We start from the raw sequence: 25,666 nt of genomic DNA, 5'->3' as shown, positions 1-25,666 counted from the left end.
GCAATTACTCTTATGTACGGCCTGAGATGAATGAATTCAAAATATCAATGCTGGGAAGAAAGTAAAGTATAATGAAACATCGCAGAAAACTTTGTCAGGGAACCACAACTGTAATAATCCAATGGGGACCATAACATTTTGAACATCTGTTTAAATGCAAGCAGATCAAAATGGAAAAGTAGGATTAAAAACACTTATGAATTTGGAATATGCAAAAACTATGGACCCTATATGTTAATGTATTAATAGATATAATACTAGAATGTATGCCATCAACTAATTTGTAATATTGTAAATTACATTTGATGTAGTGAAGTGTATGGCCAAAACATCATTTATGACGAATTTTTTGAAATTTTAGCGAAATAATTTTAGAGAAATGAATTTTAAAATTTTTTAACAGCCGCATATTTAGCCAAAGCAGACAGAGTGCAATGGACCAGCATACACGTACAATGCATGGAGAGGTGAAAAAATTAAAACAGGGAGAAATGGTAAGGAAGGCAAAGAGAACTGGGGAAATGATAAACATGATAGATAGATAGCAGTATCCTGTTAAAAGGTTTTAATGTTGGAGTCATAAAACTGATCTTCCTATAAAAGGAGCTGGCAATGGACCAGGAGTGTTAGTAGAAAGAGATGTAGCTAAATAGCTTGGATATAGGGAGAGGAATCAACTTAAAGGTGAGCAAAAGAAAATAATTAAATGATTAAAAAAAAGTAGAAAATAAAGAATTTATTACATATATTAGATAGTATTATTGACTTTCATCTTAAAATTTTTATTTATTTATTTTTTTTAGAATTTATTTCATATTTTTCTATGTAAAGTAAATAAGTCTTTTAAAACAATTCGTGTAAGCCTATAGATGTTTACATAACTAGTAGGAGAGGACAAGGACTGTAATCAAATGTGTAATTTGAAACTTCGCAGCATCAGCAAATGTGAGATGCTAGTCAGTCTGACTTTTCCATTAGAGTTGCAAAGAGTACAGCAGGACCCCTGACACTTATGCTCAATTACTCTGAGAAAACTGTTAAAAAAAAAAAAAAAAAAAAAAAATGTTGCAGCAAAAGTTTTTTTTATGAAAAAAAAACACGAAAGGTATCAAAACCTATAGTACTTAGTACCGTGCAGGGTTGAAGGAGAAGTATGGGGGGGGGATGCTGGAAACTTTGCTAGAGACTAAACATGGGTTTCACCACTTCAAGCCTCCAATAAGCAAAGTGGTGGTATTTCACCGGTTGATGAAAGTCATCTATCACCTTTGACTATATTTAGAAAAGTAGAGAATAAATTATCCCACTATAGAAGACAATGGTTGGTCCACATTTTGTGTACTGCATACAAGTGTGAAAGTTTCGTTTTAGGAAGGATACAGATTGCTGGAACAGGTGCAAAGAAGAACAACAACAAAGATTAGTCAGGGGCATAAAAGGATACTTACCAAGAAACACTTGGGATTGTGTAAATTGCAGCATCTAGATATTAGGCATCTGTGAGAAGACTACACTGAAGTGTTTAACATTTTAAATGGTTGGGTACCATTGGTATTGTTACTCTTTCTTCTTGAGCATATAGAGAAGGAACCAAATTTAAACTGAAAAAGGATTATTGCAGGATAGATGTGCTGAAATTTGCTTTTAGCCAGAGCATAACTGAATGTTGGAATAAATTTGAAGGATTGGATAAATTATTAGAAGGAATAGGCATATAATTCGGTAGTGTAGATTTTTTGGCTAATGATGCATAACATTGCTTCTTTGCATCATTTTGCCATTACTAATACTAATTTATTTTTAGATCAGAGTAAAAATTACCTTTTTTAGATTATCTTCTTTGTTAGAAACAGTTGATGTTTCATTAAATATTCGCCAACATTCCTCATAAGTATTATCATCGTCAAGATCACTCTCTATATATTGACTATAATCTGATTCATCTAATTCACTTGATGCAAAATTTTCTGGAATATCATCTGTATGACAAATAGAATTTTCGGATAATTCTTGATCACTAGAATTATCTATGGATCTTTTCATACTCAACTCTGATTCTTCTTTTGAGTTTTTAACTTTAGAGACATTTACTCCTTTAACCACTTTTGTGTCATTTTTCTCTTTCTTGTCATCTAATGCTTTTAATTTATTAATTGTATGACTTCTGTTGCCTTTATTTATATTACAATTTTTATTATTATCCCTTTTTTTTTTTCTTGTGTGTTGGTCACATAAGACTAATTCATTTTGAGAAGAAATTCTAGGTGAAATTTTGGAACCTCTTTCCTCCATTTTATTATATTCTAAATTCTTTCTGTCTTTAGATCTAACTTTGGTATCTTTGTGGTGTTTTTGTTCATCATATTTCATTTCTTTTTTATTGATGGATTCTAACTTGCTCTTGTGATGGAACTTAGAAGTGTCTTTTTTTTCTAATGGTTTTACAACACACTGTTCTGCTACAGATTTCTGTTTATACTCGGGCATTCCACTTGCATTTCTATGAGATGCAACTATTGCTATACTACTATCCTTTTTTTCTTTTTGCTGAATGGAAGATTTTGTAACATGCTTTACACTGTCATTGCTATTTTGTAAATCATTAGAAGATACTGCACTGAAAGTGAATCCCTGATCTTTTTTTTTTATTTGTTTGTGACAACTATTATAAGAATTCTCATCAATTGAATTAAGTTCAAGTTTAATGTTTTGGTTACTATTAAGTGTACTCATTTTTGGACTAGTATCTTTATTCATTTTTTGTATGAACAAAGCCTTTGAAGAATCCTGTATATTTCCATCTTCATTTTGATTAGCATAATCAATATCTTTAATTTCATTAGATTGTTTTACCAAGGTACCATCACTTCTAACCTTGTGTTCAGAATTACTCTTATTGTTTTTATGAAGAATATTTTTTTTCAGGCTATTATTTTTTTTCATCTTTTGTGGTAGCAAACCTTTTGTACAATTTTTGATATTCTTAGAATTGTTCTGACCTTCCACTGGTATACAAACAATAGAATTTTCTTCATTATTTTGTTTTGGTAGATTATTACCACTGGATTTCTGTTCTGCACTGCCAGCAATTTTATTAACACTTCTTTTTGAATTATGACCTATTTTGGGTTTTTGCGGAACTAAAATTACACCGGATTCATTTTCTGTGTCTTTCAGATCATGTATATTATTCTTAGCCTTCTGCTTGTTATCTTGTTTTCCTAATGAACTGTCAGTATGTTTTTTAGTATTAGTACTAATATTTTTATTAATACTATTGGTTTTTAAGTTGCTGTAGTTTTTCTTTTTTTTCACTGAATGTGCAGCATCACCTTTCACAATTTTTCTGCCATTTTCATCAATTATACACTCATTAGCTTTAATACTATCTTGCTTTGCCACAAAACTGCTAACAGCAGGATTTAAGTCACTGTCAGGAGAACTGTGTGTTTGAAGGACATTTTTTTCCTGACTATTTTTTTTTGATTTATGTTGAACTGAGCATTTTGTAGAATCTATATTTTCAGTGCCATGCTGTTCTTTAAACGATGTATGATTAGAAATTTTTGGTTCATGAGGGAAATTACCTTCACTAGATTTATGATTAGCAGTACTATTTTTATACAAACAATTTCTTTTAAGGTTAATATCCTTTCCTTCCTGTTCCTGTAGTGAACGTGTAAAATCATATATTTTTTTTTTAATTTTTTGACCTTCAGTGAGTGGCTGAACAACTGTATTTATATTATGTTGCTTGTCCAAGTTGTCTATATTATCATCATCATCAAGATTTCCATGAGAACTTAAAATAGATTCATTATCATTATCACTATCATCACTGAAATTAGCAATAATCTCATTTCCATAGTTATTCGAGCCTGTAAAAGAGTACAACTGATTCACAGGATGATTGGTATTGCTCAGGTGTTCATCAAGTGATATTTTGTTAGAACTAAAGCAGTTATAAGCAGCTGTAAAAGAATCTATAGGTGTTTTTTTATAAGTGCATTTTACTTCCGTTGGGTCATATTCCTCAGTCTTTTTTCGTTTTTTGTTGGCTGTAAAATTAGTAGTAGGATAATAGTCTGAGTTATTAGTGCAGTCATCGTCAGTAGGCTCACTCTCTTCATAATTCAAAATATAATCAGACTGCTTCTTATGCAATTTTTTCAGTTCTGCTATTGGTGTAGGTTTATATTCGGGTATTGCAGATACAGACAAAAGTTTCTTTGAGTCACTATCGATACTTATTTTACCTTTGGAAGGACACTTGGAAACTGGGGTAGGAATGTAAGCTGATGAAAACATGTCTTCTGAAATGTCAGATGTACTCATCAGTGTTGCTCGTGTAACATCCTCTTGCACTCTTTGAAGAGCAATATTTACTCTAGCCAGCAATTCCATTTTGTTATCACTACAAGTCTCCTCCACTGATGTTCTATGAGACTGTTGTCCACCTGGTATATCTACAAAAGAAAATTCAATTAAAAACGAGTTATACAACATTTAAAGTAATTCTAAGCATTTAATGATCATACCAATATGAACCTTCAAAAAAAAAAGTCTTGAAAAAAAAAACAGACATTTTAAGCTAAAATAACAGCTTCAACTTAAATTTGAACACCTTCAATTGAAATACACACTTTTTTATTCTACAGTTTTGGCTTTTTAGGAAACTGAGCCCAAATGAAGTGGCCATGGAACATAAATCATAAAACATAAGAACATCAATCCCTCTAACATGAAATCATTACGACATAATTTGTCTTTTAAATAGTTTTATATTAGCATCAGCAGAGGCATATGATGCAAGCAAGCAAGCTTATATAGCATCAGCCAAAAAAAAAAAAAAAAAAAAAAAAACCCTTCCCATTTCACTCCAAAAGTTTGTCTAGTTCAGCCTTGAATTTATATAAGCTGTCAACTTCCACAACGAAAGATAGAAGTTTGTTCCAGCAATCAACCACCTGCTGGCTGGCAAATTTCTGTACATCTATTCTACAACTGTCTTTCCTCAATTTGAATTTATTATGCCCACTTAGGTGGCAATCTGAGCAAGAGGAAGAATCCTGTCAGCATTCCGCTTGCTCAAACCAACCAAGGCCTTATACATCCAATGAGATCACCTTTCAGGTGTCTAAGTCTCCAGACACTGCAATTTGTAGAACTTAAGCCTATCTTGGTAACAGCAACCTTTTGTTCCATTCACTAATCTCACTGTCCTTCTCTGTACTCGTTTTAGTAGCACAACATCTTTCCTAAAATGAGGCCTCCAGACCTGTATGCAGTACTCAAGGTGTGGCCTGACCATTGCCTTATTATACAAGGGGATAATCACCTTCTTATCCCTACTAGCAAAATTATAAATCATTGACAAGGCCCCATTCTCCACTACCCTGAGTGTGGTACCGCATAGTTGGTATGTTACTCTGGGGTTACTGCTACCCATTTTCAGTACTTTGCATTTGTCAAACTTCAGTTGCCGCCTCAAAGTCCATCTGCCCAACTTTTCTAGATCCTGTTGCAGTAGCATACCGTCCTTGCTGTCATTAACAACACTACCAACCTTCTTATCATCTGCAAACTTGGACATTTAAGCTTGATATACCTGCAGAAGCAAGTCACAAGAGAGTAACTGAGCTCAATATGGGGTTCAATTACTCTGGTACGACATCTCTCTTTTCCTTAGGTGCTTGGATATCCTGACAACTAAGAGTTCTGCATGTGATCAACAGATTGGTATAGGTCCGAGAACTTTATTGCTCTTTATATAAGTAAATATTGTGGGGCAACAGTGCTTTCAATAGTAATCATATCTTAATGGAATTAAGCCACAAAGGTAACGACTTGTTTAAAGTCATGATTAGGGAAATAGTCTGTGATGCCTTTTATTTTTGCAGGTTGAAATGTAAAATTAGATATGCAAGAAAGTCTACTAATTATTTTAAATACAGAAAAATCAACATGTAGCTTTAAAAAATTATTTACAAACTATATTTTTTTTTCTTGGCTAGGTTTAGGGGTCTTTGCTACAGTGTGGTAACAGGGCATGGTCTAAGAAAGAGATTAGTAGAATTAGGTATTGAGAATAATTTATGTATGTGGATAAATATAAGATACTGAGCATATTCTGAGGCACTGATACATATGACTGCTTCAAGCTTTTTGTGGATATATAAAGAATTACAGGGCCTTCTTGGACTTTGAAAATTCAGTCGGTTTGTGAAGGAAAGGAGGGGTACTGTAGAATTGTATATATGTTCATGAGTTTATAATTTAAAAGTTTCATGATATTTTGAATTTTATTTATTTATTGATAAAAAGAAGTTCTTGGAAGTTTTATTTTTATTGAATTTATACTTTATATTATAAGAGAGTTAGCATATGCTTTGAAGTTTAATTATGCTGGTGTTTTTAGATAGCAGAGGTCTGCTGCCACAGGCAGTAACGTGCTCCTCTAAATATGACTTATCAGATGGAGGGGTATGGCTGGGGATCTTAAAATGTGTTATTTATTTAGTGAGATATTAAACATGGATGAGTTTATGGCTCTGGACGCTTATAGACAAGGGTGTGATAAGAAGACGAGATGAGTACACAATCATGTGTAAAAATAAAATTTTTTGAAATCATATTCAGATTTTTTCTGAATCCTACAAAAGACTTTCTATTTGGGAAAACTGCAGTTAGGAAAAAAAAAAAAAAAAAGAGATTTTTTTTTTTTTTTTTTTTTAATAAAGTAAAAAGACTTAATAAGATTGTTGAGACAAGATGGTGGAGCAAAAGTAATGCAATTTGTACTTCATTTGGCAGTAAAATAAAAAAAATTAGATTTATTCCACAGTTCTGGAAGTGTTAAGAGAAATACTGAATAGTACAGATTTTGATTCAAATCCGTAATATTTGGTAGTACAGAATCTTCAATTTTACAAACTGTTTTGCTTTCATTTATTTTATTACAATTATTTGACAGTTTAACACCAGCATTTAAAAATTTACATATGCAAGGCACAGACTTCACACAAGCTTACCATATTTAATATTTTTAACGACACAAAAGGTGATATAGTTGTACACGTTGGCACTAATGATATTAGGAGAAGAAGACAGGCAGAATTACTTAACAAGTACAGGTCACTGTTGAAAAAAAGCCGTGAATTAGGGTTGAATTTGAAAGTGTCTGCAGTTCTGGCCAGACACGATAGGAAGGAATATATGATGAGAGCCTTGTCGATCAATTCGGCCCTGGAAAGATTGTGCGAGGCTCAAGGGGTAGAATATTTTTCAGCCTGGGCTGTACTTGTTAAAAGGAAAGACTGTTTCTACAGTGATGGGATACACTTAAATAGAAAGGGTGCAAGAATATTTGCTGATGCTATCGAGGCAGTGTTAGGTGGGTCGGAAACCTGCTAGCTTGGGGTGGGATACAAGGACTAATAGATTAACAGTAGCCACTGGCAGAGGTGAAAGCACCTCTTCTTGCACTGCTTCTATTGGAATGAGCAGAAGCCTGGAAAACAAGATACACTACATTTCAGAGAGTGCTGAGAGTCATTGCGGTACAAGTAAACACATGGGTTGTGTTAGAGTAGCTAAGAATAGGAACAGGTGCATATATACTTGCGTGTACACCAATGCTAGGAGTTTAGTAAACAAATTTGATGAATTTGAGGTATTGCTCAGAACATCAAAGGCAGATATTGTTGGGATATCAGAGACGTGGTGTCACACAGATATAAGGAATGCAGAACTGGAATTTGGGGAGTACAATGTGTACAGAAAGGATAGACAGGATAGGAAGGGAGGAGGGGTTAGGCTATTAGTTAAGAAACACATAAAATCCAAGGAAGTAAAGTTAGTCGACATCACTGGACAGTGCAGTGTCGAGTCAGTTTGGTGCGACATAAGTATTGGGAGATCAAAAATGAGAGTAGGAGTGTGCTATAGGCCTAATGACTCTGATGAGTATAATAAGACACTGTACAGGGAAATAGAGTGGGCCAGTAACTCAGAGTCTGATAATGAGGGATTTTAATTTCCCAGATATTGACTGAAATTTGTGGGTTGGTCACTCACATACTAGCTCTTGTGGATTGGTCACTCACACGCTTTTGTGGATTTACTAGATGATTGTTTTCTATATCAGCATGTGCGGGAGGCAACTAGAGGAAGTAATACTCTTGATTTCATTATCAGTAGTGATTCTTCATGCATTAAGAATCTGCAGATAGAGGAAACACTAGGTGGCAGTGATCACAGTGTGCTGAAGTGGAATTTATTCAAAGAGGTAACTACCATCAGGGGTAAAGGGAAGGGTTATTGCTTTCATAAAGGCGGCTACGATGGTCTGAGACAATATTTAAATTCTATACAGTGGGCCCAACTGATGATGTTACCAACAGCAAATACAAAATGGGAAGCATTCAAAGAACTTATCTTGTTCAAGGTTTAGGCCTAAATGGATGTCAAATGTGACATATGGCAGAGAAGAAAAATGCAAGGGATACATATAAATTAACATGTGACATAGAAGCCTATGATAGATATAAGTTGATCTGTAACCAAGTTACAAAGGAGGTTAGGCAGGCGAAGGCAGATTACGAGAAATCTTTGGAAAGGGATGCAAAGAAAAACAGCAAAGAGTTCTTTACTTATGTACTCTAGAAGGAAGGGGATGAATCAGATTTTTTTTTTATGTGAATCCCAAACGTGAGAGGTATTAGAACCTATAGTACTTAGTACCGTGCTTGGGTTGGAGGTTGAGAAGACGAAAGAAGATATTTGTTGACATTGGACTTGAACTTCTGTAAATTGTAATTTTCAGGAAATACGTATGAAGGAAGGTTGTTCCAGAAAACGGCAGTTGAATGAATAAATGACGAAGATGAAAAGTTGGTTCTGTGGGTTTGAAGTTGGACAGTAAATGGATGTTGGCTGGTGGCGGCACGTGTTCGGACTGTTTTGAAAGATAGAGTGGGAATTAAAGAAACCAATTCAGAAGAACAGTGCCCATGGAAGTATCTGTAGAAGAGGCATGCAGCAGAAACAGTACGTTTATGAGAAAGAAGTGGAGAGACTCTGTTAGAGATGAATCATTAATTAACCTAACTGCCCTCTTCTGAATGGAATCAAGAAGCCTGAGAGAGGTTTTGGGGGCACCACCCCAGATGTGGGAACAATATTCCATGGCAGGGCGGATTTGAGATTTATACAGAGTGAGCAGCTGTTTGGAAGAAAAGTAACACCGAGAGCGAAAGAGAAAACCAAGTTTTTTAGATGCAGAGGAAGCAATATTTGTAATGTGCTTGTGCCAGGGTAATTAGAAGTCAGGGTAATCCCCAAAAGAGATATATATCCTAGAAATCAGAGTGTCACTAAAGATAAGCATAGGAGCAGAAGAATCCTATTTGCGAGATATAAGACAAGACTGAGTTTTAGAAGGGTTGAAATCAACTAAGTTGTCTTTGGTCCACTGGAGAATCACCTGAAGATTGGCATTTAAGGAATTGGTAGCAGATTTTCGAGAAGTTGAAGCTGATTGAGCAGGACAAGGTTTCTCAAAATGGAAACTGGAATGCAATGTGCTATCATCGGTAAACCTATGGATAGGATTTCCAGTCAGTGGAAGAAGGTCATTGATATACAAGAGGAAAAGAGTGGGGGAAAGAACTGAACCTTGGGGGACACCGGCATTAGTGGAGAAGTTAGAAGACAGAGAGCCATCTACCATCACCCTCAGTGAGCGATCAGAGAGAAAACTGGATAACCAATTCTAAAAACAGTTGGTAAACCATAAGATGGAAGCTTGTTTAGAAGACCTTTATGCCAAACACGATCAAAAGCCTTTGAGATGTCAAGACCAACTACTTGTGTTTCACCGAACCTTTCCATTGAATTAGTCCATAAATGGGTAACATAAGCCAGAATATCTCCAGTGGATCGACACTGACGGAATCCATACCGGTGATCGTTGATCAGACGGAAGGTTTCTAGGTAGATTAAGAGTTGGCGGTTAATTGATTTCTCCATTACTTTAGAAAGAGTAGAAGTAATAGCAATGGGACGATAATTGGATGGGAGGGATTTGTCACCCTTTTTAGGAACTGGCTGGATATGAGCAAATTTCCAAGCAGAAGGAAAAACACCTTTGGAATAAGAAAGTGAAAAAAGGCGGCAAAGAATAGGTGTAAGTTCAGGAGCACAGGTTTTGAGAACAAGTGGAGAAATACCATCAGGACCTGAAGCTTTCTTAGCATCAAGATTCACCAAAATCCTTCTGATATCCTTTTGAAGGAAGTCCACAGGAGGTATTAAATGGAGCATGTTGGGAATGGTGGGAGGTCTTTTACCAAGATCATTAATACATGAGCTGGAAGAAAAATGGGATGCTAGCAGGTCAGCTGTATCCTTGGCTGAAGTGACAACAGAATCATCTGGTTTGGACAGAAGTGGGAGCAGAGATGGGCAAAAGTTGCGGCCAATAGCTTTGGCAAGAGACTAGAATGCTCGGCTACCATTAGGGCAAGAAGCAAGTTTTCTACTCTTAGCCCGTTCAAACTCTAGTTTGGACTGATTAATAACTGCTTTACAATTGTTGCGAGCTTTGGTGTAGGCAGAAAATGAAACTGAAGAATGACAAACAAGCCAATTATGATATGCAACATTCTTCTCTTGAACAGCCTTAGCACATTTATTGGAAAACTAAGGTTTAGATAAAATACGAGATTTTAAAGTGGAGTGTGGGATAAAGGATTCCATTCCTGCAAGAATAATTTCACTAACACGATCTGAACAAACGTTGACATCAGAAGTTTTGAAACAGTAATCCGACCAAGGAAAAGAAGAAAAGAAGTCTCACAGGTCATCCCATTTTGCATTCTTGTAATGCCAAACAACACGAGGTTGGGAATAGCCATGAGATAAAGGTTCCATTGGACAAGAGACAATCACCAAGTTGTGATCTGAAGTGTCTAAAGGACGTCTCACTTCGACCGTGTACTGAAGGGTTGTTTGTCAGAAAAAGATCAAGCGTATTGGCTGTATGATTAGGATTGTCCGGTATTCTCGTAGGTAAATGAACAATCTGTGCTAGGTCATTAGTAATTGCAAAAGCCTCAGCATCTCGACCTGTTGGGTCGAGAAGCTGAGGCTTTTGCAATGGACTGGAAAACAGAAGCCAGCTGGAGTTGTGAACATTAAAATCACCAAGGAAAATTATCTCACTGTTAGGAAAGTTGGACTGGAGAAAGTAACGTTGCAAAGAGAGGAAGTCAAAGAGCTCCAAGTGATTATTGGAATTGAGAGAACGGTAGAGACAACAGATTTGACAGAATGAGGTAGAGAGATTTTAAGCCAGAGAAGGTCGAAAAGAGGAGATTCCAAATTATATTCTTTGATAGGGAATATCGAAATGGACATATGCACAATTCCCACCTTTGAGGCGAAAGGAATCATATAGCGAATAATTTGGGCAACTATGAGCAGCTGTTGAATCAAGCAAATAGCTGAGTTTCTGTCAGAAAATGAAATGTACATGGGGTTTGGCAGACTGCAAGTGGAAATGGACATCGTTGAGGTTAGAACTGAGACCACGTATATTTGTGAAATGAATTAGGAAGTGCTTGGTAGGTTTAGATCTTTTTGCAGATAAGCTTGCTCTATTAGTTTGACAATTCATGGTGTATTCAATAGTAAGAAAAAGTGGGTGGGACATGCTGTATGAAGTAATGAAATATTTGGATAGGGCATACACGTGGTAAGAATATACCCAGATCCTTGATATAACGAGGCCTTGGCAATGCTCCCCGCATACACACTACTCCTACTCCCTCCAGTCACTATCTGGCAGAGTAGAGGTAGCAAGATTATACACTAGCTGATCTGGAAGCCTCCTAGAGAGTTACCAATAGGTTCGGTCCGGCGGAACACCGTTTTAGAGCTGTATCCTCGAAATGTAAGGAATATTGGATCTTGCCACAACGTTCATCATAACCTCAAAAGTCCTCAATCATACTGCATAATGGAAGAGATAGGGAATGGTTGACCGGAACTTAGCTCTAGAGACTAAACATGGGTTCCACCACTTCAAGCCTCCATTAAGCAAAGTGGTGGTATTTCACCGGTTGATGAGAGTCATCTACCACCAAGATTGGTCCACTTGATATCGATGGGTCAACTGTTGATGATCCTGCTCAGGTAGCTAACAAACTAAATGAATATTTTGCATCGACATTCACACATGAGGAGTTATTCAGCAAAGGGAATGCCAGAGGTGTATTCAAATCTAGCAGTAAGCTAGATAATCTTGTAATAACTGAGAGTAAAGTGGAGGAGAAATTGTTAAAGATAAACACAAGAAAGGCACCTGGGGTGGATGGGATCTATCCAGTTATATTAAAGGAGGCAGCAAAGGAAGTAAGCAAACCCTTAGCCATAATCATGAGATCTTCTTTGGACTCAGGGGAGGTACCCATAGACTGGAGATGTGCAAATGTGACTAATTCACAAAGGAGGATCAAAGGCTGACACAAGTAATTATATAATTATAGACCTGTGAGTTTAACTTCTGTTCCAGGAAAATTAATGGAGGCACTGTTTAAAGAAGCACTGCAGGATCATCTAGATAGGACTTCAGTTATAGCTCAGACACAGCATGGTTTTGTTAAAGGGAAGTCTTGCCTGACCAATTTGATTGGATACTATGATGCAGTCACAAAAGAATTGGATGCAGGGAATAACTTTGATATTATATACTTGGATCTTAAAAAGGCTTTTGATACTGTTGCACTGGAAGCAAATTGCTGCTAGGTATAAATGGGTGGTTGAGGGGGAGAAGACAGAGTGGTAATCAATGGACACTGCTTATCGTGGACTAATGTTATTAGTGGAGCCCTCAGAGTTCAGTATTGGGTCCATTATTGTTTTATGTATTTATAAATAATATTGATGATGGTATATCAGGCTTAATGTCCAAGTTTCCAGACGATACAATGGTTCGCATGGTTGTTAAGGACACTACTGACGCTATGCTGCTACAACAGGATCTGGAAAGGTTGAGCAGATGGGCTCAGAGGTGACAAATGAAGTTTAACATTGACAAATGTAAAGTACTACATATGGGAAACAGGAATCCCAGAGCAACGTATCAACTCTGTGGTACTACACTGACAGTGGTAGGGAATGAAAAGGACCTGGGGATAATTGTGCAGGCAGATATGAAGTTCTCTGAGCAGTGCAGATGGGCTGCAAGAGTAGCTCATGGTGTCCTATCCAATGATATACAGGAATTTTTCTAGCAGGGATAAGGGGGTGATTATTCCCTTGTATAAGGCAATGGTCAGGCCACATCTTGAGTACTGTGTACAGGTCTGGAGGCCTCATTTCAAGAAGGATGTAGAGCTGCTGGAACGAGTACAGAGAAGGGCTACAAGATTAGTGAATGGAAGGCTTAAGTTTTACAAATTACAGTGTCTGGAGAGTAGGCACCGGCGAGATGATCTGATAGCGGTGTATAAAGCCTCGAATGGTTTGAGCATGCTCAATGCTGATGGGATTCTTCCTCTTGCTCAGAATAATCACCTGAGAGGGCATAAATTGAAATTGAGGAAAGACAGATGTAGGATAGATGTGTGGAAATTTGCCTTTAGCCAGCGGGTAGTTGGTTGATGGAACAGACTTCCATCCCTTGTTGTGGAAGTTGATAGCCTAAATAAATTTAAGGCTCAGCTGGACAGGTATTTTGAACGAACGGAGGGGTGAAGTGAAAGTTTTTTTTTTTTTTTTTTTGGCTGATGCTGCATAAGCTTGCTTTCTTGCATCACCTCTACTAATGCTAATTACCACCACATTTTTTCATTCTTCACTAACCTCAGTGTGGTACTATACTGCTGGTACATTAACTGGGATTAGCATTATTAGAGACATATGGTGCAAGAAAGCAATTTATATAGCATTAGCCAAAAAAAAAAAAAAAAAAAAAAAACCTTCCCATTATACCCATCCATTAACTCCAAATGTTTGTCTATTTCTGGCTTGAATTTATTTAAGCTGTCAACGACAACGACAGAAGTTTGTTCCAACAATCAACGATCCGCCGGCTAAAGGTAAATTTCTGCACATCTATTCTACATCCATCTTTCCTCAATTTGAATTTCTGTCCCCTCAGGTGATTAACCTGAGCAAGAGAAATCCCATCAGCACTGAGCTTGCTCAAACTATTCAAGGTTTTATACACCACCTCAATCAGATCACCCAAAAAGTGCCTAGTCTCCAGATGCTGCAATTTGCAGAACTTAAGCCTCCCTTGGTAACAGCAACCCTTTGTTCCATTCACCAATCTCATTGCCCTTTTCTGTATTCGTTCCAACAGCTCTACATCCTTCCTAAAATGAGGCTTACAGACCTGTATGCAGCATTTAAGGTGTGGCCTGACCATTGCCTTATAAAAGGGGACAATCACCTTATCCCTGCTAGCAAAATTCCTATATACCTGACAAGACACCATGAGCTACTCTTGCAGCCTGCCTACACTGCTCAGAAAACTTCATATCGGACTGCACAATTACCCCCAGGTTTTTTTTTCAATCTCCACTATCCTGTGTGTAGTTCCATGCAGTTGGAACATTACTCTGGGATTACTGCTACCCATATGGAGTACTTTACATTTGTCAATGTTAAACTTTCAGTTGCTACTTCTCAGCACATCTGCTCAACTTTTCTAGATCCTGCTGTAGTAGTGTACTGTAGTGTTCAGCAAACTTGGACATTAATCCTGATACACATTCGTCAATATCATTGATAAATACAGAAAACAACAATGGGCCCAACACTAAACCCTGGGGGGGGGGACTCTACTAATAACATTAGTCCACGAAGAGCAGTGTCCATTGATTTCCACTCTTGTCTTCTACCACTCAACGAACCCTTTATCCCTAGTAGCAACTTACCCTTAATGCCGCACTGCTCCAATTTGAACAGTAGTCTTCCATGTGCAACAGTATCAAAAGCTTTCCTAAAATCCAAGTATATGATATCAAAATAATTTTTTCATTCAGTTCCTTTGGGACCACATCATAGTATCCAATCGAATTGGTCAGACAAGACTTCGCCTAAGCAAACCCGTGCTCTGTCTGAACTATAACTGCAGTCTTGTCTAGATGATCCTCCAGTGCTTCTTTAACGTGTGACTCCATTATTTTTCCCAGAGCAGAAGTTAAACTAACAGGTCTGTAATTATTGGTGTCACCATTTGTGAATTGGAGACACATTTTCACATCTCCAGTCCATGGGGGGCCTCCCCTGAGTCCAAGGAATCTCTCATAATTATGGCTAAGGGTTTGCTTACTTCCTTGGCTGCCTCCTTTAATATGACTGAATAGATCCCATCCATCCACCCAAGGTGCCTTTCTTATGTTCAACTTCAACAATTTCTCTTCCACTTTGCTCTCAGTTATTACAAAATCATTTAGCTCCTTGCTAGAGTTTGAGAAACTACTACTACCAATATGTCTATTATTATTATTAGCCATATGGTGCAGGGAAGCCAGAGGCTTTTGCTGCACCAGCCAAAAAAAAAAAAAAAAAAAAAAGAGTTACCCTTGGGGGGGGGGGGGAGAGAACAATAATGATATTGAGCTGAGGACCCTGGGTGCAAGCCCATACTCACTAAATTTAATTGCCACTTCTCGGCTGATCTGCCTAATTTTTATAGATCTTGTTGTAGCTAGCATAATAATAATAATAATAATCAACGTCATTGCCAACACCGAAAAAAGCAAAAGTTATCACTTCTGCAGGAAAGGTTATAGTTATCTCTTTTTTTGTCATTCAAGGAATGGTTTAGCAGCACGTTATGCTATGTGATCCTGCACATTTTGCAGGATCATGATCACATTTATCGCAAACGAGCACAACTGCACGCAGGTGGGTGGATACTGTATCACGACAATGTGAGACCTCACATTGCTCATACTATCGAGCACTAAGCATTAATCTCAAATGTGTTCCTCATCTGCACTACAGCCCTGACCCACACCCTGCAATTTTGACGTGAATAACATCTATACTGGGCATACCCTAGAGCGTTCAGGGTATCACGAAAAGTGAAATGCCTAACCACTGATATATCTTCGAAACTAATATTAGTAAAATAATAAGAGGAGTTTACCTCAATATCGTGCGTAGAACGCTTCCGTATGATACCCTCCAGAAATTAAAACGGAAAAAACGAAAAAAATCGACAACTTACCGGTACATTAGAGTAAAATATAAATAATTAAATAATCAATTTAACACAATTCAAATCAATTTAAAACAATTCAAAATCAAATTAATGCAATTAAAAGAATCTAACGAAAAAATTCAAAACGATTTTCCTTCCTTCAATAAGAGTTTAAAAATTAATTAGATAGTATGAATAAGAGCTGTACTACTCAACGTAGAACATATTGAGTAGTACAGCTCTGATTCATACTATCTTCGAAACTAATAGACAAAAGTATAATAAATTTATACTTATTTTGTCAGGTATATAATGTCATCGACAAATATGCAAGAAAAAATTAGAAATTTTGATATCTAATATTTTTTTCGAAAAAACTAAAAAGCTCCACATTTTGGTCATTTGCCGTTCGCCTTGGTTACTTTCACTCTCAATAGCAGTGGCGCAACAAGTACAATGCATATGCCCAAGAAAACTCAATTGTATGCAACAAGTTGCATACAATTGAGCAACATAATAAATTGTTGCCCTTTGAGAACTCTACAAGGATATATAAATAGATTTCAAATCGGCTTTTTAGTTTTCGAGAGTTGAACAATAAATTGGCTACTTCGTTCAGTTACTTCGCATTTGTCGAGCAGTGCAGTTGTGTTGTTGGCCTATCCACCCGTAACCTGTTTGAAGCAGCATTATCGAGTGTCAGTGGAATGATGTCATTTGTTCTGAAGATCCTTTGCTCAGTTACTTCACATTTGTCGAGCAGTACGGTTCAGTTTCGTTTAGTTAAGCGTAATGATGCCGAAAGTTACATCAACTAAAAGTGCTTGAAGATTTTGATAAAATCACAAATCTAACGTCGGAAAGCAAGCATATTCCCCGACTTTATGGAATCAACATTCGATCTTAAACTCGCATCAAATCCTACAAAATCTACTACGTATGGGCAATCATGTATTGACTTGGTCTTCAATTGCAATGTTAATAGTTTGAATTGTTTCAACTATGTATCCTACTTTAGTTACCACAAATTTTTATTGTTGATTTTAAATGAAAATACTGAATAAAATACAACAGATTTTATTAAGCTTAAATTGTATTTTTTTCATTTCCCATGACATTATTCACGGATCCACCTTCGGCTCCATAGAGCTAAAGTCAATTTTTTTTTAATTTCCAAAGTTGAAGGAGGAGCTGTGAGGGAAAACGTTTCCAGTTGTCAGAAGATGTAAAGACATTGGGGGTCATTCTCAAATGCATGTCAAAAAACGGTGGATCATCCGTGTTTTGAAGAATGGCAGAAACATTGGAGTAAGTGATTTCATCAAATGGGAACTACTTTGAAAAGGACCACCAAAATATGGATGATTAATAAAGGTATATTGTGAAAAACAAATTATAATTCTTTATTGGACAGTCCTTGTAATTCCAAATAAAGTGATAAAAAAAAGAAACAACTCCAAGTCTGTCTGAATGTCAATTTTTTCATGGTGTGCACACTTCTGATTCAGGATATAGTTAGTAACATTCAAATTTCACACATTTTATGGCTCGACAAATCTAAAATAATTTTGAAAATTTAAGTAAATAATAGTATCTAATACAATGGAATCTTGTTAGTACATTCTCACTGAGAATACCAATTTTTGGAAGTCCAGAACCAGTTTCTATTAAGTAGATATACAGAAATCATGTTTACAATTTCTTCTTAAGGTGCTTAAATTTTCTCTGGGCACTGGATATTGTTTTAACAACTGATGCTGCCTACAAGCTAATAATGCCTATTTCTAAAAGCCTGTGAATTTTCTTGGAAATAGTGGAAAAAAAGACTGAGTAGAGACTACCGGCAGTGCTCAAACATCCAGTGGGTGCAAAATGGCTAGCTATCATTTATCAAGCAATCATGGCATCAACTGCTGAGAATGGCATGTCTGGCATGCTTTCCCTTTCAGTGCATTCGTTTGAAAAACGAATGCATTGAAAGGGAAAGACCATTACCTACGAGCACAACTACTTGCTCTAAGCCAGCCCAGAATCATTCCTTGTAGTTCTGCGTCAAGTGCAGGGAGACATGGCTGTCCCTATTTGGGTAGTTTTGAAAATTTCATAATGGAGAAGCAAGCAAAGCAAATTTAGTAATGCAGAAAAACTGGAAATCATAAAAAGAAGTAGACCATAATTATCACATTAAGCATTGAATACTGCAAAGGCTTACCCTACTTCTGACTGCACTTAATAAGATAGTATTCCAAATGAAAGAAAACTGAAACCATATTGAAAGATGAAGTAAATGGCAAGAGAAAATGCATGCACGAAAGACAATAACCAGAGCTCAAGGAAGTGCTACCGAAGTGAATCAAACAGGAATGTGCATTGATCATACCAGCAGATAGAAGTGTCAAAAGCTGCAGATTTAATCCAAGATTGGGCTAGATGATTTTAAAGTAACAAATGGCTGGATAGAAATATTTAAGAAAATAAATGACCTTGTACCTTTGTGTGTGTGTATGTAAAGTGTTTTCAGGTCAAACGGCACCAGGGGCTCCCCCCCATCTCCACGTAGTATACACCGTTGTTTGATACAGTACACAGTAAAGGCCAGGTGTGTGTGGTGAAGGCACTAGTGAGAGTGTAGAAAATAGTAATAGTATTTGCCATATAGTGCAAGAAAGACAGGCTTTTGCTGCATTAGCAAAAAAAAAAAAAAAAAAAAAAACAAAATATATGCTTCCCTCCTCACACAAGTAAGTATCCAGTTGACCTTTGAATATTTTCACACTGTCAGCTTCAACTACCTGCAAGGGCAACTTTTTCCAGCAATCAACGACTCACAGGCTAAAAGAAATCTTCCTACAATCTAATCTAAACCCGTTATCTAAATCTAATCTAAGCCCTGTAACTTGAACTTATACCCCCCACAGTCCCAGAATTCTCTATATAACAGTCATAATTCCACCATTCAATTTACTAATCCCCATCAGAACCTTATAAACTTCAATCAGGTCACCTTTGAGGTTGGTTGCCAAGCTCTTTAGCCCCATAATCAGTCTTTCTTCATATGGTCGTAGATCTCACCATTTGAGCTGGCCATCTTTGGACCCTTTCGAGAAGCTTAATGTCTTTTTTCAGATGAGGTCTCCATACTTGAACATAGTATTCCAAATGAGGTCTTACAATTGCCTTATACAGTGGAATTGACTTCCCCATCTGTACAGGACACCATTTGACAAATCATCGATAGGACAGCATGGGTTTTCCTCGCTGCCTATTTACACTGTTCAGAAAATTTCATGTCTGCTCATATTGTAACTACCAGATCCCTTTGTTCCTCCACTCTTTTTAATTCAAATCCACCAAGTGTATAATTTATTTGGGGGTTGCTATTCCCCAAATGTAAGAACTTACATTTAGTAACATTAAAACATAACTGCCACTTCTCTCGCCATCTTTAAAGTCTGTTCAAGCCATCCTGAAGGAGCAGTGCTTGGAACTGAACATTAACGAATGTCAATCTTTATGTCATCTGCACGATGTCATCTTTTTGATATCATGCCTTTTTATCCCTTAGTCGATGTCATTTGTGAAAATCAGAAGCAAAAGCATTCCAAAAACTGATCCTTGGGGACCACAATCTTAAAATAACATGTTCCAGCTTATACAGCCTCTTATGCAGAACTGAATCAAATGCTTTGGTAAAATCCAAATAAACTTTGTCAAAATTGTTCCCCACATCCAGCTTATGAGTAACTGTCAAAATAGCCTACTATGTTAGTTAAACGTGATTTTCTTATTTTTGGTACTATTACAGATCAATTTGTAACTGTTGTAGACTTCAGCACTTTTCATTGCTCTGTAACCATCCCACGCTATCTTTTTCTACTCTATTTAACCAAGCAGCTAAAAAGTCATCTATTTTTTGGCATCCTCTTTGTGCAACATTTTCTTAAAGGTACGTATACATTTGTAGCTCTTGTGATTATTTGCTTTAAAAGTATTCAAAAATTCAAATGTATTCGTCATGCCTTGGCAATCTGCTCAGTTCACAGAAGCCATATTGCACCTTAAACTGTCAAAGTCTCTGCTTCTGAAGTTAAAACCCATGCCTTTAACTACTGCAACACCTTTCTTCATCTTCCAACTGATGATTGCATGATCACTTCCTGACAATGGTTCCTATACCATTGATGATGTCATCTAATAGCCCTGTGATGTCATCTAATTCATTAGTAACAATGTCTAGAATATTCTCTTCCCTAATACTTTCTCTAACATGCTGGTACAAATAATAATCATCTAGTTTATTTAAAAGTTTTTCCACATTGTGAGTTTCCCTCCCACTTATTCCAATCAATCTGGGGCAGATTAAAGTCACCCATAATAAGACGTTCACACTTGCTTACCCATTCCATCTGCATGTAAAGACTCTCGTCATATTGTTCACAGTCTTATGGTCTGTGGATTACTTCCACTCATTGTTCCTTTGCTTCCAACTAACTCACACCACACAGACTCTACTGGCAGATGCAACTTCAGACTCAGCAAAAGCTCTTTTGGTGCTCAGGCTGTTCTTGATAAGAAGCATAACTCCTCCACCCCTTCTATCTTCCCTAAATACATTATATAGTATGAATCAGAGCTGTAATGCTCAATACATTCTACGTTGATATTAATATTTGTAAAATAATAAGAGGAGTTTACCTCAATATAGTACCATAGAACACTTCCGTATGATACTCTCCAGAAATTAAAACCAAAAAAAAAAAAAAAAAAATCGAAAAACTTACATTAGAGTAAAAAATAATTAGAAACCAATTTAACACAATTAAAAATATTAAAAAGAATCTAATGAAAATATACAAAATTATTTTCCTTCCTGAAGTTGACAACACTTTTTGACTGTATGTCGTGATCACTGGAATGAATATGAAGTCCTATTATGCAACAAAAGTATCATACGGAAGTGTTCTACGTATCGAGGTAAACTCCTCTTATTATATTACAATTAAATACATTATATATACAGTAGTGGAACTCATCATCAATTTCCAGGTGGCACCACCTGGAAATTGATGGTGTCAGCCGCATTACATCAGCATTTGTTGTCCTAACCAGCAGTTCAAATTCAGCCATTTTATTGAGAACACTCCTGACATTACTTTAGACACTGTTGAGACTAAGTAATCTTGTACAGTTTACTACCCTGACACACCCCTTGAAGGTATTTAGGTTTGTATATTCCCTCTCATTTAAAACATTGCTACCCTCAAAAAATCTTATCAACATTGGCTGTTGTGACAACAATGAAGAATTCACGAGGTGAGTGTAAGCATTACTTTGACCCATATTATCATATAAATGCAGATCAAAATTACCTTCTCCCACCTAACTAGCAGTTATAGAGGCAGTGGATATGTGGGAAAACCATCTGCTAGCCCTCATCACAGAATACTGTCCTTAAAATGCTTTTAATGCAGATGAGACAGACCTATTGTTTTACCCTTTACTTGATAAAACACTGCAGTTCAAAAGTAAGAAGTGAAGTGGGATAAACTAAGCAAGGAAAGGCTGAGTCCTATTATGCAACAAAAGTAGAATGGATTAGCTTGAGCTGCTGGTAATAGGGAAAGCAAAACAATTGTGATGTTTTCAGAATGTGCATACCCTGCACTTATTATTCAAACAGTAAGGCATGGATAAAATCACCCATTTTTGAATCTTTGTTAATGAGAATTACATGCTAAAATGGGGTCAAATAAAAGATTTGACCCCTCAAACAATTTGTATTTGCAAAATGTAAAGGCACATGTTCTTCCTACCCAATTGTATAAATTGCCTTCAACTCCATGATCAAGCTGTAAATTGATATGAAACAAAATTATAAAGATTCATATAAAAGAGGCTGGCTTTTGTACACACCACCCAGAAGAAAATTTCAATATTGGATATCCAATACAATTTGTAAAATCTGCTTGGACTCCATTAATGAAAACACCATAAGGAACTGTTTCAACAAATTGAGCTTTTGTGGTATGCTACTTGATGGCTCCCTAATGGCAGATACTGATTATCATAAGATAAAATTGACATTATCCTAAGGTTAATATTATATGCAATGGTTGTTAAATTGCTAGGATTGATATATATATATATTTTTTTAAATTAAGCTAATAAGTGCTCTAATAGCTAAATCTTTCCAAAATTTCAAAAAAATGTTAACAGTTCTTGTCAAGGGGATAAACTTTTTGCAAAAAATATTTAGTCTTATTTTGTTGGCAAAAAAAAAAAAAAAAAAAAAAACCATCATTCCAGTTGTTAATATTTTCCAATTTGAGCAATGGCTTTTTTTTATAACTTCCTTATAATAACATTATTATGCCAAGAAAATATAATAAATGTAATTTTCTGTTTATGCTTTGAAGGCAATAATTATAGTTTTTTTTGGCTTGTGTTAATGTTCAAGTTTTATACATTTTCTAATATTTAAGGAATGGATTCAGCAAGGTGTTCTGCATGGGAATTTATGGCAAATACACAGAGTACTTGCATAAAATTTTCCAGTGAAGCCAATAATTTAATTGGCTTATGATTTAATAATAGCATTCACACTATATATGTCCTCCATGACAATATGCTGACTCTACCACCACACATTTGGATTTGATTCTCATCTGTGAATGGAAGAATTTCTAAAGTCACTTTCATCAAGACAATTTGTATTTGCAAAATGTAAAGGCACATGTTCTTCCTACCCAATTTGCAGTGTAGTCAACTGATCTGAGTGAGTAGGGTTCCCGCATGAGTTATTCATCTTAATTTCAGTCTGTGAACACATACTTGTACAAACTTAATATACAATGGTGCAATATGGTCAAAGTTGCTGATGCAATTAAAACCTTATAACAACACAGTATATCATGTAGCATAAGTGTGTATATAAAATAAAATGGTTACTTAACTCAGTTGTTGTATTTGTAATTGCTTGTTGAAGGTGCTAAAGTATGAACTTATTCCACGAAAGCTCACACAAAACTAAATAAGTCTCCCTCCATTAAATTCCATCTGTAACAATGCATTCCATACTGATAGTTTTGGTTTCTCTGTTAAAAATTGGGCAAGTAACCAAAAATTATCAAGAGTAGGGCAGGCAAGCAATCAACTGATGTATAAAATACCTCTAGAATTTTCAAATGAGAAAAAGTTACCTTTTTTCCCCTTTCCTCTCTAACATTATTAACTGATTTATGGGCTGGGATAATTGTTTGGAAACTATCCATCATTCTCTGTTTCTGTGGAAAAATTACTGCACTTATTATTAATTAAAAATCTAATTAAGATGGCCATTGCCAACTGGATAGTAGATCAGTAGCCTCCTATCTAGTCATTTAGATTGTAAACATATTTTAAAACCCTTTAAGGGGTAGTACAAAAAATATTAAAAAAAAAAAAAAAGATTTACTTTCAAATGTATTATAATTCATAAAACTAAACTTTTTTTTTTTTTTTTTTCACTTTTATTTTTCTAGTATATATGTTCCTTAAATTCTTCCCCCAAGTTGCCTCAATCATCAGTTATAATATTATATCAAACCAGATTTGGTATACTTAAAGAATATATCTGACTGAAAAAAAAAAAATTCATATGAAATACAGTAACTAAATAAAATAGGAAGAATGTTTCATTTCATGTAATTAATTTTAATTCATTATATTTTTGTAAACCAAGCAATAACAAAGAGGCTTTATACATAACCATATGCTAAGATCTTCTATGTCAAAAGAAAGAAACGTAGAAAAAAAAAAAAAAAAAACTTATTCAACACTAACTTATGCATAAGTTAGTGTTTTAATTTTGCTGCCATGGACTTACACTAGGACTCAAATCTTTTAAGGGCACAGAGGGTGGTGATGTTGTACACGTTGGCACTAATCACATTAAGCATAGGAGATCTGCAAACTTACTTAACAAGTACAGGACAATGTTCAAAAACACTTGCAAGTTAGGGTTAAATTTGAAAGTGTCTGCAATTCTTCCCAGACATGATAGAAGGGAGTGCATGATGACAGCCTTATCAATCAATTCGGCCCTGGAGAGATTGTGCAAGGCTCATGGGGTAGAATTTTTCTCAGTGCACTCTGTGCTTGTTAACACGAGAGATTGTTTCTACAGGCATGGGATACACTTAAATAGAAAGATTGCAAGAAATTTGATGATGCTATCGAGGCAGTGTTAGGGGGGTGGGAAAATGCTAAATTGGGGGGGATTCACAGACTAATAGAATGGTAGACACAGGCAGAGGTGAAAGTGATTCTTGCACTGCTTCTATTGGAATGACCAGCAGCCTGGAAAGTGAGGCACTGGGAAATTTCAAGGGTTGCTGGGAGTCATCTTGGAACAAGTAAATACATGGGTTGTGTTAGGGTAACTAAGAGCAATAACAGGTGTATGTAAACTTGCATGTACACCAATGCTAGCAGTATAGTAAATAAATTTGATGAATTTAAAGTGCTGGTCAAGGCATCAAAAGTGGATATTGTTGGGATATCAGAGACATGGTGCCACACAGATATAAGCAGTGTAGAATTGGAATTTGGGGAGAACAATGTGTACAGAAAGGATAGACAGGACAGGAAGGGAGGTGGGGTTACGCTGTTAGTTAAGAAACACAAAATCTAAGGAAGTGCATTCAGCTGACATTGGTGAACAATGTTGAGTCAGTTGGCATGACATAAGCACTGGGAAAGGGAAAAATGAGAGTAGGTGTGTGTTATAGGCTTAATGAATCTGATGAGTATAATGAGCAATTGTGCAGAGAAATAGTGGGCCAGTTGTTGTTGTTGGTTTAGCGATTTATTAGGTGCATCGGCAACTATGGCCATAGTGCACCATAGAGTGGGCCAGTAAATCAGAATGTCATAATGGGAGATTTTAACTTTCCAGATATTAACTGGAACTTGTGGGTTGGTCACTCACACACTAGCAAGACTTTTGTAGATTTATTGGATTGTTTTCTACAGCAACATGTTCGAGGGGCAACCGGAGGGAGTAATACTCTTGATCTGATTATCAGCAGTGATTCTTCATTGCGTTAACAACCTGCACATAAAGGAGCCACTAAGTGGCAATGATCACATTGTACTGATGTGCGATTTACTGAAAGATAACTACCATCAGGCCTCCATAGCGAAGTGCTCAGGAGCAGGAGTGCAGTAGCACATGCTCTTTGAGTAGAACGGGGTTCAAGCCCCTGACTGCTAAATACGGTCGATCTGCCAACTCGCACTGGACCAGCATGGCAGATTATGGTCCATTTCCCTCAGCATGAATTGTTGAGGAGGCTTCCATCCTGCAGTGGGTTGATAATGGCTGCAGTTAACTTTAACACTTTAACTACCATCAGAGGTAAGGGCTTTTGGCTTTTGTAAAGGTGACTACAGGGGTCTCAGAGGGTT

At 36.3% G+C, this 25,666-nt stretch overlaps 1 protein-coding gene across 1 annotated transcript in view; it reads right to left on the bottom strand.

Annotated features, from left to right (window-relative positions):
• LOC150077613 (uncharacterized) overlaps positions 1–25,666 on the bottom strand; it is a 278,408-nt gene that overhangs the window by 235,799 nt on the left and 16,943 nt on the right. Inside the window, exons 2-3 of the mRNA XM_090385960.1 lie at positions 2,280–4,466; positions 1,822–2,132 (exon numbers count right to left, since the gene is read on the bottom strand). Coding sequence (XP_090242086.1) covers positions 1,822–2,132; positions 2,280–4,466 — 2,498 coding nt within the window. The remainder of the gene's footprint in view (positions 1–1,821; positions 2,133–2,279; positions 4,467–25,666) is intronic.

Source organism: Mastigoproctus giganteus, chromosome 12 (assembly GCF_048544385.1).
Source record: "Mastigoproctus giganteus isolate SK-2022 chromosome 12, ASM4854438v1, whole genome shotgun sequence".
Lineage (NCBI taxonomy): Eukaryota > Metazoa > Arthropoda > Arachnida > Uropygi > Thelyphonidae > Mastigoproctus > Mastigoproctus giganteus.
The sequence above is the reverse complement of the archived record's forward strand: the minus strand, read 5'-3'. Positions and strand labels throughout refer to the sequence as shown.